At 40.8% G+C, this 18,605-nt stretch overlaps 6 protein-coding genes across 6 annotated transcripts; 5 read left to right on the plus strand and 1 right to left on the minus strand.

The window, feature by feature from the left end:
- Positions 1-1,949: 1,949 nt before the first annotated feature.
- Positions 1,950-2,811, plus strand: BCR41DRAFT_305385 (XPA protein C-terminus-domain-containing protein; the record flags this gene model as incomplete). Its single annotated transcript, XM_022020790.1, has 2 exons — positions 1,950-2,145; positions 2,252-2,811. 2 exons carry the CDS (start codon positions 1,950-1,952, stop codon positions 2,809-2,811), a joined length of 756 nt encoding a protein of 251 aa, XP_021881688.1.
- A 106-nt stretch (positions 2,812-2,917) lies between these two features.
- On the minus strand, positions 2,918-4,312 carry BCR41DRAFT_336205 (armadillo-type protein). The gene is made up of 5 exons (XM_022022022.1): positions 4,164-4,312; positions 3,897-4,053; positions 3,662-3,789; positions 3,374-3,554; positions 2,918-3,274 (listed from the first exon to the last, which is right to left on the minus strand). Exons 1-5 carry the CDS (start codon positions 4,278-4,280, stop codon positions 2,961-2,963), a joined length of 897 nt encoding a protein of 298 aa, XP_021881689.1. The 5' UTR covers positions 4,281-4,312; the 3' UTR covers positions 2,918-2,960.
- A 1,226-nt stretch (positions 4,313-5,538) lies between these two features.
- BCR41DRAFT_386321 (kinase-like domain-containing protein) lies at positions 5,539-7,644 on the plus strand (the record flags this gene model as incomplete). Its single annotated transcript, XM_022027777.1, has 2 exons — positions 5,539-6,690; positions 6,793-7,644. 2 exons carry the CDS (start codon positions 5,539-5,541, stop codon positions 7,642-7,644), a joined length of 2,004 nt encoding a protein of 667 aa, XP_021881690.1.
- Positions 7,645-8,269: 625 nt separating this feature from the next.
- BCR41DRAFT_353110 (mitogen-activated protein kinase HOG1) lies at positions 8,270-10,834 on the plus strand. Its single transcript, XM_022024075.1, has 11 exons — positions 8,270-8,360; positions 8,513-8,849; positions 8,936-8,979; positions 9,148-9,247; positions 9,447-9,494; positions 9,604-9,645; positions 9,733-9,847; positions 9,952-10,023; positions 10,143-10,222; positions 10,364-10,442; positions 10,535-10,834. Exons 2-11 carry the CDS (start codon positions 8,769-8,771, stop codon positions 10,795-10,797), a joined length of 924 nt encoding a protein of 307 aa, XP_021881691.1. The 5' UTR covers positions 8,270-8,360; positions 8,513-8,768; the 3' UTR covers positions 10,798-10,834.
- Positions 10,835-14,563: 3,729 nt separating this feature from the next.
- BCR41DRAFT_353114 (emp24/gp25L/p24 family/GOLD-domain-containing protein) lies at positions 14,564-15,825 on the plus strand. Its single transcript, XM_022024076.1, has 6 exons — positions 14,564-14,765; positions 14,881-14,963; positions 15,039-15,176; positions 15,284-15,353; positions 15,441-15,511; positions 15,616-15,825. The coding sequence occupies exons 1-6, from the start codon at positions 14,621-14,623 to the stop codon at positions 15,763-15,765; spliced, it is 657 nt and encodes a 218-aa protein (XP_021881692.1). The 5' UTR covers positions 14,564-14,620; the 3' UTR covers positions 15,766-15,825.
- A 123-nt stretch (positions 15,826-15,948) lies between these two features.
- Positions 15,949-18,401, plus strand: BCR41DRAFT_353118 (Alpha/Beta hydrolase protein). Its single transcript, XM_022024077.1, has 8 exons — positions 15,949-16,288; positions 16,382-16,479; positions 16,579-17,056; positions 17,161-17,412; positions 17,524-17,649; positions 17,786-17,988; positions 18,117-18,227; positions 18,333-18,401. The coding sequence occupies exons 1-8, from the start codon at positions 15,995-15,997 to the stop codon at positions 18,394-18,396; spliced, it is 1,626 nt and encodes a 541-aa protein (XP_021881693.1). The 5' UTR covers positions 15,949-15,994; the 3' UTR covers positions 18,397-18,401.
- The last annotated feature ends 204 nt before the right edge of the window (positions 18,402-18,605 follow it).

Raw genomic sequence — 18,605 nt, forward strand, 5'->3', positions numbered from 1 at the left:
GAAACAGACAAAAAGGATGATGGGATGGGATAGGATGAGATGGTAGGATAAAATGAGAAATGAATTAGAGTGTCAAAGAGAATAAATAAAAACAGACAGAGAAAGATGTTGGGCGGCAATTGTGTATTAATGAATGATATATTTTCTTTAATGGATGTTCTGCAGAAAAAGAGAGAGGAAAAAAAAAAAAAAAAAAAAAAAAAAAAAGAAGAAAAGGGAGGCGTTCTATTGCGAGCACGTCGTGAACAGGTAAAAGGAGAGACGATGCAAAGAGACACACAAGAGACACAAAAAGGTGAGAGAGCAAAAAAAAAAAATCCCTCCTCTTGTATCCATTATTTGCAATATAAAAAGATGGAGGACAATTGAGTCAAAAAAAATTTTTTGTTTGGACAATGGATAGATGCTCTTGCCTGCTCCCATCCTGGTCGGGTGGCCACTGCATGGGACATTACGTTCACTATTTATTCTTGTTATTATTACTGTATTGTTGCTGTTAAAAAACTTACAAAACTTCACTTCATAATTTCCTTATTACTTTTGCTTATCCTTTACTTTAAGTCACAGTTCCACTTTCATTCCTCTCTAATCAATGCATTTTTTCAAGAAATGAATTAAGGATCAAAAAGCTCGACCCTTAAGTCCTGTCCAAATGCCATTTGAACCAGATAGGTGTCCCTTCTAGATTCTTTACATTCATGATTGATCTATTAGGAATAGATATTTGATTTTGTATTCTTGAATAAAAAACGACTTGGAAACACCCATGTCTACAAATTTTTTTTATATGTAATAACACTATGGTCGGATAGGCACACTGAGGGCTGTTTATGAGAAAACAGTTGATGCAGAGCAGAGAGCTCTAAAAACAAAGTTAAGACCATATAGACAAAGTTGCTTAAGGTAACAAGCTCTTTTACTTCTTGATGTCTTTTCGACACTCCAAAGATAAGTACCTCTTATTAAAAAAAAAAAAAAAAAAAAAGCGTAAAGCATGGCCAATGCTCAGGTTGTTCATACTATTGCTCTATTCGTACCGCCTCGGTTAACAAGATGTTGTATTCCGTCAACAAGCAAAAATCGATCTATTAAGTGCAGCGATCTAGATTGTGCCAGGTGATTCACCATATCATTCATTGACTTGAGTATATAATCTTTCCCTTTCTCGTTTCCATTTTTCCGTTTCCGTTTCCGTTTCCGCTTCCGTTTCCGTTTCCGTTTCTGTTTTCCGTCCCCCTAATCTACAGTAACCAACAGGTAGCAAATGGTTGAGCAAACTGCTGAACATCCAAAAAAAAAAAAAAAAAAAAAATAACATGGAACAGGCCTATTCTCAACGGCTTGAAATGTCTCCTTTTTTAAATTTTTTTTTTTTGTTTCGGAATTCACGTGACATGTGCATATAGCTTTTTTCCATCCCGATAACAGTCAAGAGGTTTTGCCTCTTTGTCTGCATATTTCAGTTTCTTGACATTTAGCGCCACCAATTTTGATATATTTATACCGCTAGCATTGGGAGCATTGAAGCAATGAGAGATCAAGAGACCAATGCCACCAAAGCGACAGCAACGAATGATGAAGCTGAAGTTAAAGAGACGCCACAAAGTTCGTCTATAACTGCTCCGACATCCAAAATAGTCTCACACTCGTCTCAGTCATCAATCACACCTACTGTCAGCCATGAGGAAACAGTAGGAAGGCCTGTTGCCAAAAGCGAACTGCCACTAGAAGTCCAAGCTAAAATCGAAAGGAACCGACAGGCAGCGCTTGAACGGAGGGCGAAGTATCAACGAAAACTTGAGTCAGAACGCGCTATAGCCTATGAGTTCGGCGATGATGTTGAGGGTGGAGGGTTCCTCACAACCGGCGAGAAGAACAGTAGTATATCATCGCATGTCATATCAACCTCAAAGATTATCGAGGAAAATGCCAATCTGATTCACAAGGCTATGGAAGCAGTCGAACCACTGCCTAAGAATGCGTGGACTAAATTCTATGATTATGATTTGTCATCAATGAAGGATACAAAGGCGGGTTTTATTCAAGAGTTAGATGAAAAGGATACTGTTGGCGCAGGAGGAGATACGGAAACCGAGAACAACAGGAAACGCAAGTGGCAACCGACCAAGGCTCCTCCAGACCCATGTAAGCCTTATTCGCTTCGCTTTTCGTCTTTTTTTTTTTTTTTCTTTATAATTAGTATTTTTGTATTTTAATTTTTTTTTTTTTTTTTTTTTAATTTTTTTTGTAGCAATATTTCTTGGAGCTGAAGATAACTTTGAATGCCAAGACTGCACTTCAGTCGATGTTGATTTTCAGTTGTTACAACATTTTCATGTCCCTGTCTGCGTCGGCTGCCGAGATGCTCAACCCGAAAAATATTCACTTTTGACAAAGACAGAGTGCCGCTTGGACTATCTTTTGACGGATCCGGAACTACGAGACACAGAGCTATTTCCACATTGGGAGAGACCGAATCCTAAGAAAGCAACATGGAACAATATGATGCTGTATCTTCGTTGCCAAGTTGAAGAGTTTGCATTCAAAAAATGGGGGGGACCTGAAGGATTAGATCGTGAGTTCGAAAGACGAGAGCGAGACAAAGAAGCCAGGAAAGAGATCAAGTTCAAAAAGGAGCTTCGAGACTTGCGGAACAAAACAAGAACGTCAGTTTGGCAGGACAAGAAGGCGCAGCAAAGAGTAAAAGTTCATACGCATAGTTTTGGAACAGCTCTAGTAGATCCAGAGTCGGGGGCTTCGGTCCAGACTTGCATTGAATGTGGTATTCAAGTTGAGTGTGAAGAATTTTAATTTTAGGTGTATTTGTAAATAAAATTTAATAATTCAGGCAGCAATAAGATAACTCTGGTTTTATAATAGAAAAGCATGAGATAATGAAATTGGCATAGTTTAGGGAGTAAACAATCATTAAAATGTTTTTATTGTATGCATAAAATAGTTTAGGCAGTTCTCTTCTCGAGATCCGCCCATGCTTCTGAATCCAAAATAAGGCTCCCATATTTCTCTTTTGCCTCCAAAACCTTCGGACGAATGAGTGCAAGGGTCGCAGGATGGATAGGGCTTGAGGAAACATTGAAGAACGTCCTAAGTGTCACTAGCGTCTTTTCAACCATGTCCTCATCTTCCATATGCTGCTTCAAAATTGTGTCTAGTGCATGGATGAGCTGCAGCTGTGCTAGCTGTTTGCTACAGGTAGGGTCCTGAATTAGGAGTGTGTTGATTAAGAATACGGTCTTGCGAAGTAAGGAAAGATCTGATTGAAAGAATGTAAAACGAAGAGCTTTCAGTATCCGGTCTCCCTATCTGTTACAGTGCGTGTTATATGTTTTTCGTCTTGTGTGACACTACTTACCTGATTCAGTATTCAGAAGCGTTACCAATGTCTTGAAGCCATCCTGATTCTTAAATTCTTCCAACGCAGGTTCAAAATGCTTGATTGCACCGGATAAAGCGTAAATGGCTTTGGCACGGATGTAGATCTCTGGGTCTGATAACAATCCAATCACTGCTGCTAGGCCATTTTCCTTCAAGAACTATTCATAACGTTTAAGAATAAAAAAAAAAAGTTATTAGATACTACTCAGCTTTTGTCCCAATGTCGCATGTAGCCAAGGTGATCATTGATTTATACAGTACTTACAGCTGCCTGTGCCTTGGGATTATTCTGGGTAGCTGTCCCGCAAACCCAAGCAGCCTGCTCTCTGAATTTTGGATTACTGTTTTTCAATTCCTCCAGGATTGGTGGCCACATTTTCATATTCTCAATATCTGTAAATATTCAAAGAGTTCTCGGTTGTTAGTATTTATAGCTCTTTAAGGGCTTCGATTATCCATAACTAGCACATCCAACGAAATACTGATATAAGGAGACCTACTTGAGGCATTATCGATCTGTTGAATCAACATCTCGAAGTCCTCCCATGCCAATTCCTTCTCATCATTGGTCGCCTGAGGATTCTTTATCACTTGTAGAGCTTCAAGCATCATTTGGGAGTCGCTTCTGCCAAGGATGGCGTCGATGATCCCCGGATCCTATTTTTTTTAAGTTGTACGGATAAATGAGAAGAGTGGCAATCTAAGTAACCATGCTGGAGTGCAACACTTGACTCAATTCTATAATAAATATTTGATCAAAACCATACAATTTTTTCAGCGGGCTTCTTTGGAGCGCCTTCAGCAGAAGCATCTTCCTTCTCGGTGGCCTGGTTAATGATAGACCATTTGAGTAATTCATTCAAGGATTTTTGTTGTTGAGACATGTCGTATGTGAGAATGTGGAAGCAATTTTTTCAAAAACAAATGAGGAATGAAATGGAAATGAATGGAAAATTAAGCTTTTATTGACTTCTGGAATAACACTGTCACAAATTCAGACGTTATATTCCTTTCTACACTGCAGCTGGGAAGATGGTGCAGAGTGACATGCATGCTGTCTGTGTAACAAGGAATTGTTCTGTACCCTGGAGGAAGATGACATGAAAAGAAAACACGGATTGGAAGGAACCTTTACCTCCCTGTCCCAATATCCTGCATCTTTCTTTGAAAGTATACAAACAAGCACAACATTTCGCATAAACACCCAACATCCAACTGGTCTTTTATTTTTTGTTAACATCCCTAGCTCAGTTGGCGTTAATACTCAATCTCTCTTTGGCGTCCATGAATGGCTCAACGAGCATGTTATCTGACTCCAACCTGCCTCATCGCTTGAAGAAGATCTCTAGCCCGTTCCTTAGATGCGCTTCATTTGGAAGAGTTGGAAGAGGCAGCGCGATCCGTGATAAACACGACGATATCGTCCCCTACAATTTCACACCAGGCAGTCGGTATAGCTCCGACCAAAGCACCAGTACTCTCAATAATATCCTCACAGCTGATACAGTCCTCAAAAATGGACCAACAAAAAAGACCACAGCAAAGAAAGCCGTCAGCCAACTGATTACTTCCTTTTCCAAATTCTCGTTATTACACCTATCTGGTCATTCGGCTTCAGACTTAAACTGTGGTCGGTCAGTGAGCATGATAATCGAACCAACTATAACTAAGGAGCCATATATACTACCTGAGCTGTCGCTTCTCTCGAGGAATGTCTCGAAAGATCAAGCGACATCCACAACTATTACCGCCATCGGTGTCGGTGATGAAGATGGCAATAGGTCTCTACATCCAAAGGCCCAACCAAGTCATGGTGTAGCCGGCAGCAGTAGTCTTCCAACCTTAACAAAGCAACCAGACTTACCAACTCTTTCGCAGCTTCAGATTGGGCCTATCGCGCGTATGAACTTCCGGGAGCAGACTTTTGTCAAGGAAGAGGATATATTTCAGACCACCCAGTTTTTGATTAATCCTAGGAAAGAGCGTGTTCATGCCAGGCAAGATGAAGCTGATGTGGCACCAACACTAGCTCTAGGTCCATTTTCACCTTACTCGCCTGGCGTGCTAGACTTGGAATCGATGATTAATATGCTACCAGTCAAACAACCGATCGATTTGAACGAGTATTGTAGAATCGTAGATATGAGGCCCAAGGAAGATGATGAGGACTCTGACGTAGAAGAGGACATTGAGCGCCACCCGGAGAAGAAGGGAATGGGCCATGGAAAATACGATGAGGACGTTGAGTTTATTGAGAAAGTGACTGGCTCTGGACCTATTCATCAATCTAAAGAAAGAATGAGTATTAGATTCACCCCGGCTATTAACTCGGTCGACATGATAGAAACGGCAGACGATGAAAACACCATACTGAGGCTGGGTAAGAGGACTATCAATGCAGATGCACGGACAATGACTGGACACACGGTTGAAAGCACCTTCCACACGCCTACGACTGATTTACCTACAATTAATTTACCTTCAACTGATGCCGAGGCTATTGCCAAAAGATGGCGCCATGACCAGTCTACGGGCATGAACATCCAGCATCCTGACAGCACCACTGTCGGGCATATTGCTTACCACGCGACTTACACTGGCTCACAGTTTCTGGAAAAGCGAGGAGGAGGTCAGGATTGCCAAGGATCGTTGGGCTCTAATAAATCATTGAATGCTAGTACAAAGATTTCCGCCACAGATATACCGGATTCGCCGCTAGTCACGACATGCTTAGATAGGCGACTCTCCTCTCCTTCTGAAAAAACATATGAGGTATTTGGGGCTCAGGCATCAATGTCTGAAGATGAAGTCTCAATCCAGATACCTAGCATTTCGATGGAGAGCACGTCATTGCCATTACAGCCACCACAGGATCGACTCAGGTCTTCTACTTCGTCCTTGACCGAGTTCTCACACAATACAGATATTGAAGCGGACGGGTCAGGTAATATTGATAGCAATCTTGCGCAGTCAATGATGCTACCCTCTACGAAGATAACGGATAAAAAGAGCAGCTTTAAGCAGGCCCCAACAGTTCAGGAGCAAGTAATCGCGTCAAGAGTATCCCGCTCCGGCAAGCTATTTGCAACAAAGATCAAGACAATTGCCATCTTTGAATACAATACTGCCAAGAAACTGGGTAAGGGTAATTTCGGTATTGTCTATCAAGGCAAGCATATCTATGGAAAAGAAGAAGTAGCCATCAAGAAAATTACGCGGAAGCTTCCTGGTGAAATTGAGAAGTTGGGCTTGGTCCAGAGAGAGATGAGAGTTTGCAGGCTGTTCCGTGATTTGGTAAATATATGAGTAAATCTATGTGGAGATGTAGCTAGACTGCAATCCTTGCTTTGGCTAATTTTGTGATCATAATTTCGCGTTTACATTTTGAATCATTAGACAGGTATTGTGCCGCTGTTGGATATCATTACCACCAACAAGCACCATTACTTGGTCTTTCAGAAAGCTGAAGGGGACCTTGCAGAGATGCTACGTACACGTTGTAGGGATACTATTGATCGTCGTACGAACAGGGACTTGGGTCAGCAACCACCATCACCATCTTGTTGTCTAGGCACGGTTTTCAGCGTCCAAGAGATCCAAACTATTATGAGGACAGTCGTCTTAGGACTGCAAGTTCTTCATTCGAAGGGATACAGCCACAAAGATATCAAGCCAGCCAACATCCTCTTCCGTGACGGCCAAGGTCTTTTGTGTGACTTTGGGCTTTGTAGCCAAAAGCATGAGTTGCCCGAGAACCAATTCTTTGGGACCCAAGACTACGCAAGTCCCGAGGCCCGACGCGTTGGTGGGCATCGCACATGTGACTATATCAAGAGCGATATTTACAGCCTGGGTGCTGTATTGTATGAGCTAGCCACGGGATCTGTATTATCCAAGGTGATTAGCCACGGTCTAAATTGGGGGAAGATTGCAGAGTTTGGGGGAAGAGACTTTAGCGAGCTTCTACAAGGGATGGTTAATGATATTGAAAAGAGGTGGGATATTGATCGAGTTGCAAGTAGTCCGTTTTGGGGCAATGCGTCATCATCGTTATTATTACGCACAACAAAGTCATCGACTATGGGCGCGACTACATGTGTGGGTATGGCTGTGAATGCTGACAGTCCGCTTTCAGTGACACCTGAGGCTGAGAAGAGCAGGATATCAGAGCACCTGAATTCAACAAAGGCTGCTTTATCAGCCACTCCAATGAGCATGGTGCCGCCAGTTGCCTGGGGGATAGAGTAGGTTACCCTGAAAATGCAGTCGCCATCGAGATACTTTGTAGATCCCGTATGGAATGTTAAGTCGCGTGTAGAATAATGACCTACAGCAGTGACATATCTCCCTTTTTCTTTACATAGTGCTCTAGACATTAACATTTAAATATTATAAAAGTGCATGCCCAGCCGATTCGCACACACGCATTGGCACAGGCACATGTACACATGGACGCACACATCAGCGGGGGGCGGCATTTCAAAATTAATGCGTTGACGATGACATCATGATGTAAGCCATTCAATGATGCGAGACTAAAAAAAAAAGAGGAAGGGAGGGTGAAAAAGAAAGCAAAAATGCATCATGGCATCAGCGTTTGGAGTTTGTCTTTCTTATCAACGGTTTATTGTTTATTTCGCGGTTGCTCAACAGGTCGTCTCTTTAGTGGATGTCCGTTCCTGACCTAGTCCTCCTGCGCTCAGATAGGTGGAGCTGAGATTATGTTTGCTAGTTGAAGCATTCACATTCAGAGAAAGAAGGTAAAAAAGGGTCACCCTTTTTTTCTCTATTTCTTTCTTCCTGTCTTTCCTTCTTTATCTCTACAACTGGGATATTCTCATCCCTCCTTTTTTTTTTTTTTTTTACCTTTTTTCAAGCTCTTTCTTTAAATCTTGCATTCATCCCACCATGGCTCAATTCGCAAAACTCTCCATCTTTGGAACTGTCTTCGAGGTCACAACTCGGTAGGTGCATTCTCTTTCATACTTTCACACACTCTTTTTATTATTATTAAATGTTCCGCAGAATCATCAAGATGCTATTGTAATTCAACACCTCGAAATGAACTCATTGACTTAGTAATTTCAATATGATGCTCTTTGTACGTGGTTAATAGCTATGTCGATCTTCAACCTGTGGGCATGGGCGCCTTCGGTCTTGTTTGGTAATTTTCGAATCTCGAATCGTCTGGATGTTCTTTGACAAGAAACAAAGGACAGTGCCACTGAGACAACCCAACCATTTCTAACTTGTCATGACCGGCGCGTTGGATTTCTCACATTCTCACTTTTTCTTATCATTGTAATGATCTTAATAATGTTAGCTCTGCTAAGGACGAGTTAACAGGCCAGCCTGTGGCTATCAAGAAGATCATGAAGCCCTTCAGCACTCCGGTTTTGTCAAAGCGCACATACAGAGAACTGAAGCTGTTGAAGCACCTCAAACACGAAAATGTAAGACATTTTCGTTTTGCATTTACTCTGCAGTGGGTTGAGAGGAATCAATTGAAAAATAACGCTGATGTTTTTCTTAACAACAGATTATTAGCTTGAGTGATATCTTTATTTCGCCGCTGGAGGACATGTAAGTGAAAAAGATGACAAGACCTTAAACCATATCGAAAAAAAAAAAAAAAAAAAAAAAAAAAAAACCCTTTTTCTTTTTTTGAGCCAATCCTTTAATACACCTGAAAAAATGCCAGCATTGGGCATTAGGTCATCTTATTAACATTAATGGAATTTCGCCTTGCAGCTACTTTGTTACGGAATTGCTTGGAACAGATTTGCATCGTCTGCTGACCTCGCGTCCCCTTGACAAGCAGTTCATTCAGTACTTTTTGTATCAGATCTTGGTATGTTCAGTCCTCATTACTTTATTACGATATTCTGTAGTGACCCCGAGCAACTGTGCAAGGGATTCGTCACTAGATGAGGTGTAAAATTTTTTTTACAAGTTTAATCTCTGATGGTTGGCAACCTCTTTACTTTCTCTCTCTCTCTCTTTCTTTCTTTCTTTCTATCTCTACCAATGTGGCCTGGGAATGACTGTAGCGCGGCCTCAAATACCTTCACTCGGCTGGTGTTGTTCATCGTGACTTGGTAAGTGTATTTATTAAAAAGGAAGATTTTTTTTTTTTTTTTTTTTTTTTTTTTTTTCCATCAACCATTATCACTCAACAAACATCCGAGTATCTCCTTCGGCGATTAGAAACCAAGCAATATTTTGGTCAATGAGAACTGCGATCTCAAGGTACGGATAATGGCAATTTCTTTATGACTTGCGTATAGAAGTTATTTCAGCTGAGAAATGACCAACATTGGTTTACATCAAATGTAGATTTGTGACTTCGGATTGGCACGTATTCAAGATCCTCAGATGACAGGCTATGTCTCCACTCGCTATTATCGTGCCCCTGAGATTATGCTTACTTGGCAGAAATATGATGTTGCTGGTAAGTGATTCAGTTCTATTTTTTTGCAGTTGGAGCAGTCCTTGTACAAGTTATTTTGTGTCACTGACAGCATCTTCCTGTGTGTTTCTCTTTTTTTTTCTTAGTTGATATTTGGAGCGTAGGATGCATTTTTGCTGAAATGTTGGAGGGTAAACCTCTATTCCCTGGAAAGGATCGTAAGTCAATCTTATAAATCTACAAACATAAGAAGTTGACAAGTTTCAATGGTTCTTTAGCAAGAATGTCATGGTTTCATTTCTAACTACGGTTTATTATTTGACTTGGCTATGGATAGATGTCAATCAGTTCTCAATCATTACTGAGCTCCTCGGCACGCCCCCAGATGATGTTATCAAGACTATTGGAAGCGAAAATGTATGTTATGAGGCAGTTTCTCGGCTTAAAGGCTAAAGGCTGATAACGAGGCCTTTTTTTTTTTTTTTTTTTTTTTTTTTTTTAAAAAAAAAAAAAAAAAAAAAAATAGCGGATACTAACCACTATTTGAATCTATTTTAGACCCTTCGATTTGTCCAGTCGCTTCCCAAGAGAGAGAAGATCCCATTAACAACAAAGTTTCCAAACTCGGACCCACTCGGTATGTACACTTGCTAACCTATGTGTCATGATCACGAATGGTTAATCAACGATTGATGACTGATCAGTACATCTTGTCATCTTTGTTTTTAGCACTGGATCTGCTCGAAAGGATGTTGATTTTTGACCCCAAGAAGCGTATTACGGCGGGTGATGCCCTTTATCACAAATACCTTGAGCCATACCATGATCCTGATGATGAGCCCGTTGCTGCCGAGGTCTTTGACTGGTCTTTTAACGACGCGGACTTGCCTGTGGATACATGGAAGGTCATGATGTATAGCGAGATCTTAGATTTCCACCATGTGGACGAGAACCAACCAAACCTTGAGCAACAGCAACCTGCTGGCTATTAAAATATGAGGCATTGTTTTTTTTTTTTTTTTTGACGTTTTTTCCTTTCAAATATGCTTCGGCTCCACACATACAATAAATGACAACAACAAATGTTATATATCCTTTATCTTGAAGTGCGACCAAAAATAGTCGCAAGCTTTTTTATTCTTTTTTTTTGCTCAGTTAAACCCTCTCCCATCCTTAAGCTAAATTAAAAGAGCTTGGTCTCTGGCATCACGAGAGTACGTTGGGAAATGCATTTCATTATAATTCTTTCGATATGCATATTCTAATGCGACGATCAAATTATGAACTTATTCTCACCATATTTGCTACGGCAACTACAGCAGCGAGAGCTGAAGAGAAGGGAGGAAGAAGAATTGAGCGGGAGGAGGCAGGTCTTTACGAGATCATTTTATAAAAAGCCAATTTGGTGTAATTGAAATCTTTAGACATATTAAAAAGCGGCCAAACACCACGTTTACCTTCTGCACGGAATACGAGAGAGATGTTCCATGGAGGGGAGACAGCTTCGTGCTTGAGGAGAATTGGCCGAATCCAACTCTTTTTTGGCAACATCCTGTCTTTCTCCTGATTAACTTGAGCAGACGATTGGTGGTTTTCTCAAATCCCGTATCACGAGCTTTCTTAACGTCCTATTGATATCTCCAATATATTTTGTAGAACCCGTAAAGTGATTCTTTTGCTTCCTCAAACACCTTATAATATTCATCAATGTTGCAGCCATTTCCCCAGACTGATGGTGGGCTATTCTCGAGTGCCGACTCTGAGGCTTGGACAGATGGATCAAGCTCCAACCGTGTTTGACTACGATGTATAAACACGTTTATGGAACGAATGAACATCTCGTTCTCCTTGTTTTTGTGTAAAACACAGCTCTCCAGCATCTCTTCAGCATCTGCCAAAAAAAAAAAAAAAAAAAAAAAAATCATACAAAAATCAAATCTCTTGTAACTAGTCTTTAAATCATAGTGATTTTATCATACATCAACAGATCGCTCTCTCGCTTACTGACAACGTCGTATGGCTGGTAATCTCGCACTGTCTGGATGTCCGCTTCGGTACGGCATATAGTCGCATTCCATCCTTTTCGTTTTTAATATTTAACAAGAGCAACTTTGATTCCGTAGGTCAGTAGAAGGCTCGCTTCAAATTCTTGACGACTGCTACAAAGTGGTGTTTCCGTGCGCGAAGGCTATTCTTTATTTGGCTGTTCAGAGTCTCCATCGCCCTGCGTGCAATATTTAAAAAAAATTCTCGTTGGCACAAACGGTGATTCGTTGTTTCTTGTTTTTTCGATACAAGGGGCACCGCCAAAACAAAGAGCTTAGGGTCTCATTAGGGCCAAGCTTCAGTACTTGCTGTTCGACTGTTAAATGAGCTTTACCCGCTGCATGAGAAGAATATGTATGGGCGATAAGAGCGAAAAAAGCCCCCAATACATTGACACGTGCTGTAGTGATGGAGTTTAGGGCGGAGAATGGGCTCATAGTCCCTCTTTTTCAGGAAAGGCCAGGCCATTGATATCCATTGCTGTGGGAATCGGATTATACTATTGCAGCGGCTGTATTGTATCAGTGGAATCGACGGAAGAAGAGTGATGAAGGCGGGACAATGAAGTAGGAGGGAAATAAGAAAAAATGGATGTGTGAAGGGTTTCATAGCTAAACCAGTCTGTTGATCAGAAAGTTAGTGATACCAAGATGTGGACCCAAGCACACATTTGTGAGACATGGTACCATTTTTGATTTTTGATCTGTCAATTGTAATTTTTTCGATTCTCCTGCTGTTCCCATGGTGCTTAACTTTGGCCAATGCAGTAACCATTTCCCACTTAACAGCTTGTGACCGCTGAGTATGTCAATCAAAGCTTGGATGCGTGGTAAAATACCCGTAAATGTGCGCTCTTACGGAGGTGGGGTATCCTCAATCATGTGATAGATTACATCTGAAGATTTCGGGAAGAGACTCGATCTGGCAAACCAGGGCTATTCTGATGCCGTTCTTAGCTCTTCGGGCCATAACCTAGTTTTCCTTGTTTCTGCCAATCCTCTGTTCGTCGACCCACACCACCTGAATGTGCTTGCAGGCATAAACATTGGGGTGCCATGGACACTGCTGACTCCCATAATAGATGACCTCAAGGTACACAATCCGCGATCATAAAAACTCATATTTCATGACAGATAGCTTGAAGTGATATCAATGTACTTGCACGCCAGTGGTGCTATGGTGTGCCAGTGGCGCAAACTTTTCGTCATAGTAATCATAAAGCAGTACATAGTTTAATATGATTCACAGAACATCGATGACACTGATACGCACCACCACTGGTACAACAGGGATATCACCTAGCGAAAGTCACTGGTGATTTCCGCTGAACGGAGTGAACACCAACTCATCTGCTTCTGGCTCTACTTTAGCGTGCAGAACGGGATATTACTGCTACTACACCCAAAATGCCAAGGATACCCGTGAGAAGAATGGTGGGCCAAAGAACACAAGTCTTTGCATTGACGCTCCCTTCGTTCCAAGTGTTAGGCACCCTCCCCAATGCTCATCAATAAAATAACAAATAAAATCTAAATAATCTAGAATAACCATCCCTAGTAGTGAAGTCCACAGGAACTGCTTCATAGCACCCGGAATCCACAGGAATGATGCAAAGTATATTATTAGATGTCTTTAGAGGCTTTTGGGTGTAAATCCATCGAGCTTTTATATTGAAGGTCTTCTGTGAAGACGCGTCTTGATATGGGTGTTACTGTTAGCAGACATGTTTAACGAAGATCTTTCTTTCGCTCTCATTACTTACTATGATCCGATGTATAGCATCAGAAGCATAAAACCTTAATACAATTCAGAGTCGCTCCTCCCATGGACCCTAACAAGCACTACTTGATGAAGTCAATGGTTTCCAGTTACTATGGCTGAAAATATATAAAGAATGAATTGAGGTCGAGTGGAGAGAGGTTCCAGTTGGTAATGATCGTCTCAGCAGGTGTTGGGCGTTGTTGCATTTGCTTATACCATAACTAACATCCCATGATTTACAGGTTGAGCCAGAGGCGAAAAGTGTTCCTCCAAGCTTCCTTCTGCAGAGAGGTATGTGTCGAAAATCGAGAATTTCACAAGTTTGGTTGTATATGGATAGGTTCTAATCGTTCTTTCGCTCCTCAAAGTTCGCGGTAAAGTCGCCCGAAATATCTGGAGTAGAGTACTCCGTTGCCATGGACGTGTAGAGGGGCCTTCTTCAGTCATGTTCATGCCCCGACTATGTCCGACAGAAGATCCCTTGCAAGCACATGTATCTGGTGTCAAGGATCTACGACGGCTTCGATGGTCAACATGCCGCTGCTCTTTCGCGCATTAAACATTAGGACAAGCGCGTAGGCTCCAACCTAAGGTCCTCTCGAGAGAGATTTATCTCGACAACTTTATTGCGCGAGCCGAATGTGATGAGAGCTAAAGAGAGGGAAAAAAAGAAGAGAGAGGGAAGAAGCCACTATCCAAAGCATTCAAAGGGTGTGAAGAAGAGCTTATGGCTCTGTGGAAGGAGCTGGGCCGTATGGCATATAACAGGCAAAAAAGGTGTGCATTGAAGGATATATACAAGACTCAGTACAGACCTAAGACAGTGAGAGGTGTTCAAGCGCCTGAACAAACTAGCTGCAAAAAGCAATAAATCAGCTGACCTCTTTGTCTTTGAGCCGAGATTGTACTACTCCGTGTCAACGACAGAGGCGATTGTTGTCTCTACTTGGACGTTTCGTTCCATCTTTAATTTTTTCCATCACTTTTTGACATTTTCTTTCATCAAAGATGGCTATTAACGTCGCGCGCTGGAGCATTGGTCTTTTGGTGTTGCTTAGTATCTTGCCATGTGTATTTGGATTGTACTTTTATCTCGAGGGTTCCGAGCAAAAGTGCTTCACAGAGGAATTACCCAAAGAGACTATGGTGACAGGTGAGACATCTGAAAAGCCTGGAAAATTGATCAAACAAATAGATATCTATAGTTGATTTTTTTTTTTTTTTTTTCCTTTTTTTGTATAAATACGCTATATTCGAACTTCTTTTAGCTGATTACACTGCTGAGGAATGGAGCGAGGAAGCAAAAAAGTTTGTCTTGAACAAGGACGTTTTGATCGAAGTATTTGTCAATGTAAGTTTTTATATTGTGCCGAAGAATTTTTTTTCTTCACAGCGATACTCATCGGACTTTGCTTAAAAATTTTAGGAGATATCGTCGGGTACTAGGATGTATAACCAAAAGTTGCCTTCAAAGGGCAAGTTTACGTTTACTTCGGCCGAGTCTGGAGAGCATGCAATTTGTCTACAGACTTCGGCTGCTGGATGGTTCAGTACTCAAAAAATTGTAACGTGCGAATAGTCAATAGCTGACAATATTTGAATTGACTGAGAGTTCGGAGGAATCCAAATGGTTTACTTTTTTTTTTTTTTTTTTTTTTTTTTGGTCGATAGAGGGTCACATTTGACATGGACATTTCTGATATTCTGGATGACACGGATACACCTGAGAATCAATTGAGCGGTAATAGTCTTTATTATTATTATTGTTATTTTTTACGATGGTCATAAAATTCTGACAATGGATATGCGCCACGTTGATGATCCTTAGATTTGGCTCAGCGTGTCCGTGAATTGAACAACAAGGTCGGCGACATTAGACGCGAGCAGTCGTTCCATCGTGTAAGATTTTGTGTCATTGTATATATTTTTATTTATTAGTTTATTTTTTCTTTTCATCTGCATGTCCAATTAATAATAATATTTGTTATGGTGAACGACCACAGGAACATGAGATGGATTTCCGTAATGTAAGTGAGGCTGCCAATGGACATACGGTTTCCTGGACGATTGTCCAGTTGATTATCTTGGCAATCACTGCTGCTTGGCAGATGCGTCACCTCCGCGGCTTCTTTGAGGCCCGAAAGATGATCTAGAAGGTTAAAAAAGAAAAAAAAAGTTGCTACTCTTTTATTAATGTCAAATAAAATAAAGACCTTAACATTAAGAAATGACATAAATGATAAAGTCTTGGTTGTACGAAAGACCAATTGCTAAATGTATTTTGGCATATATCAGGACAATTTGCACGGGCCTTTCTCTCTATCTCTTTCTTCCTCTTCTTATTCTCTTGTTCCATCACCATCATTGAATTGCAAAAGAATCATGTCTCTGAATACGTCCAATGTGACCTCACGTTTGTCACGATTTACAACCTTCCCTGCTGCAGTACTCTCAACCGCTTTAGCACTCTACCTCGGCTACAAGGCATTTCAATTGCTAGAAGCTCGACAGCGTCAGAAGCAAAGGGCCTTGGAGCCATCACCAACTAGTCCAGTTCTTGTCGACCATTTCCAATTCGTCAAAGTGAATGGAAAGCAATTAAGGATAGTTCATATTCCTCATGAACTTGGGTCTAAAGTGCCACTGTTAGTTTTTATACACGGTGTTGGGGGGCAGGTAAAAAAAAACTCCTTTCGACTTCGTATCAAACTGGCTTCGAATCAGTTTACTGATCAAAGTAAAAACTCTCTCTTTTCCTTTTAAAAATAGCTTGAGCAGTTTGAGAGACAAATCGAGTATTTTAGCCATAGCACGCATATTCTTGCTGTTGATATGTGTGGATACGGCGCAAGCGATGTTCCGGATAGGTAAAGTTGCGAACTTGTCTATTCAAGGCAATTGCAGACATATAATATTGCTGCCTTCGCTCACGCTATTACTATTTATTTTATTTTTTCGTTGCACAGTTATAAGCATTATACCACAGATGCCTATGTAGAAGACATTGTCACCTTACTACAACGTTACAAGAGCCAAGACACAGTCCTGATCTGTCATTCGTATGGCTGCGGGGTTGGAACACACCTCTACTCACGCCTAGAAACTTCTGAAGCACTCTACAACTCCATTAAAGCAATGGTTATGATTGCCCCCAAAGCAATGATCACAGATCACGAGCTTAAGGCTCGCGAACAGCTCCGGCGAACGCCGGATTGGGCGATTGATCTTGCAAGAAGACTTGATAGGATAGGAGGTATTCATTCTAAAAGTGTGAACAGGTTGCTTCATACGAGCGCAGGGGAAGATCTGCGACGAAAACAATTTAGATGGAACAAAGCCTCTAGGACATTTGTCTTGAGGAGAATCCTTCTAGGCGCACGATGGCCAACCCCTGATGATTTTCGGCGGATTCAATGCCCATTGTTGCTAATGGCGGGAGACGATGTAACGGATTGATTGTGTTTATATCTTCTTCGAGAGTATGACTGTATGACTTTTTAGAACTCAAAGTCTGGTAATTAAGTATTATCATTCTTTGATTTTTGTAGGACCGAGTTTGCCCTATTGCCAACGTGGAGCAGATCTTCAGATGGTGTCAAGATACCAATGAGCGGATAAAACTTCCTTTCATTATTCCAAAGGCAGGACATCAAGTGATGTTGGAGAAATGGGAGCTTGTTACACCAATTATCAGTAATTTTCTAATTAAGGACTGTGGCATGACGACAATGGATCCTTCCTGGCAGATCACCCGAAAATGTCAGAAAGAGAACAAATGGAGTTTAAAAAACACAGAAAAGGTTGATGACCAATAGTTTGTTTATATACGAAAAAATATCCATATGTCGTTGTAACTCCCTGCAATGGTTTGATCCTAGACTTGACGCTGTAATCATTGGTGAACTATCTAGTGGATGAATACACCGGCTATATCGTCACCTATTGGTAGAAGATCCGGAAAATTCAGAGCAATGAAGGTCTTGCGACAGACAGACCCCGATCACTCTCCTTCTGCCTTCTTAGCCAGACATCCCGAAGTAAACTTCATCCTCTTTTCTTTTGGTTAGAAATCAAGCGATATACATGATATAGATATTTATTATTATTATTATTATTATTATTATTATTATTATTATTATTATTATTATTATTATTATTTTTTAAATTGCTCAGGTGGGCTTCATCGTAGATATCTCGAAAGACGAACCACCGTACCGAACAACAGATTTTGAAGCAACATCAATCACGTACACCAAGCTTCCGACCATAAGCAAAATTCCACCTTCTAAAGCTGATGTCGAGCGCTTCATATCTCACTGCAAATCTTGCTGGAAAGAAAAGCCAGGCGTAGACATCGCTGTGCATTGTCACTATGGGTAAGCTTAAATGACAGGCATAGGTTCGGAAAAGGAAGTTGATCGAAAAAAAAAAAAAAAAAAAAAATAGTTACCCACTTGTCTAATGATTTTTTGGTATCACGAATTTGAATCGCCAAAATTTTCAGGTTCAATCGAACAGGATTTTTTATCTGTTGCTTCTTGATTGAAGAGCAAGGATATACAGTAGCAGAAGCACTCCATCACTTCGAGCTCTCTCGACCGCCCCGTGGTATCAGGTATAGTCATCATACGTGTTTTAATCGAAGGATAAATGTTTTGTATTTCAAAAAAACGCGAGCCTACATTCACTTTTTTTTTTTTTTTTTTTTTTTTAAAAAAAGACATGACCATTTTAAAGGTGAACTCTACCTTCGTTATGAACCACCAATGCAGCTAAAATCATAGTCAAGAGTTATTAATAATAACAGTTCTAGACAAGACAAATGGATCATTGCTCCACTGACATATTTATTTTTAAAAATGTAATATGATGGAAACACATACACAATTGAGCGAGAACGTCTGATCTATAGTTACGATGAGACTCAGCATAGCTTGCTGGCTACTTTCTCTATGTCGAAATCGTATCTCAGGTTTTCAGTCTAAAAATAGAC

This window comes from Lobosporangium transversale (assembly GCF_002105155.1).
Source record: "Lobosporangium transversale strain NRRL 3116 chromosome Unknown BCR41scaffold_17, whole genome shotgun sequence".
NCBI lineage: Eukaryota > Fungi > Mortierellomycota > Mortierellomycetes > Mortierellales > Mortierellaceae > Lobosporangium > Lobosporangium transversale.

Coding starts and splice junctions, on each gene's coding strand:
- BCR41DRAFT_353114 (XM_022024076.1), top strand. CDS start 14,621: ATGGCTATTAACGTCGCGCGCTGGAGCATTGGTCTTTTGGTGTTGCTT. Junction 14,766..14,880: donor CAAAGAGACTATGGTGACAG/GTGAGACATCTG, acceptor AACTTCTTTTAG/CTGATTACACTGCTGAGGAA. Junction 15,354..15,440: donor ACCTGAGAATCAATTGAGCG/GTAATAGTCTTT, acceptor GATGATCCTTAG/ATTTGGCTCAGCGTGTCCGT.
- BCR41DRAFT_353110 (XM_022024075.1), top strand. CDS start 8,769: ATGAAGCCCTTCAGCACTCCGGTTTTGTCAAAGCGCACATACAGAGAA. Junction 10,024..10,142: donor TCTATTCCCTGGAAAGGATC/GTAAGTCAATCT, acceptor GGCTATGGATAG/ATGTCAATCAGTTCTCAATC. Junction 10,223..10,363: donor AGACTATTGGAAGCGAAAAT/GTATGTTATGAG, acceptor AATCTATTTTAG/ACCCTTCGATTTGTCCAGTC.
- BCR41DRAFT_336205 (XM_022022022.1), bottom strand. CDS start 4,280: ATGTCTCAACAACAAAAATCCTTGAATGAATTACTCAAATGGTCTATC. Junction 3,790..3,896: donor ACAGATCGATAATGCCTCAA/GTAGGTCTCCTT, acceptor GAATATTTACAG/ATATTGAGAATATGAAAATG. Junction 3,275..3,373: donor GCTTCTGAATACTGAATCAG/GTAAGTAGTGTC, acceptor TCTTTCAATCAG/ATCTTTCCTTACTTCGCAAG.
- BCR41DRAFT_353118 (XM_022024077.1), top strand. CDS start 15,995: ATGTCTCTGAATACGTCCAATGTGACCTCACGTTTGTCACGATTTACA. Junction 17,650..17,785: donor TCTTAGCCAGACATCCCGAA/GTAAACTTCATC, acceptor TAAATTGCTCAG/GTGGGCTTCATCGTAGATAT. Junction 17,989..18,116: donor GCTGTGCATTGTCACTATGG/GTAAGCTTAAAT, acceptor CAAAATTTTCAG/GTTCAATCGAACAGGATTTT.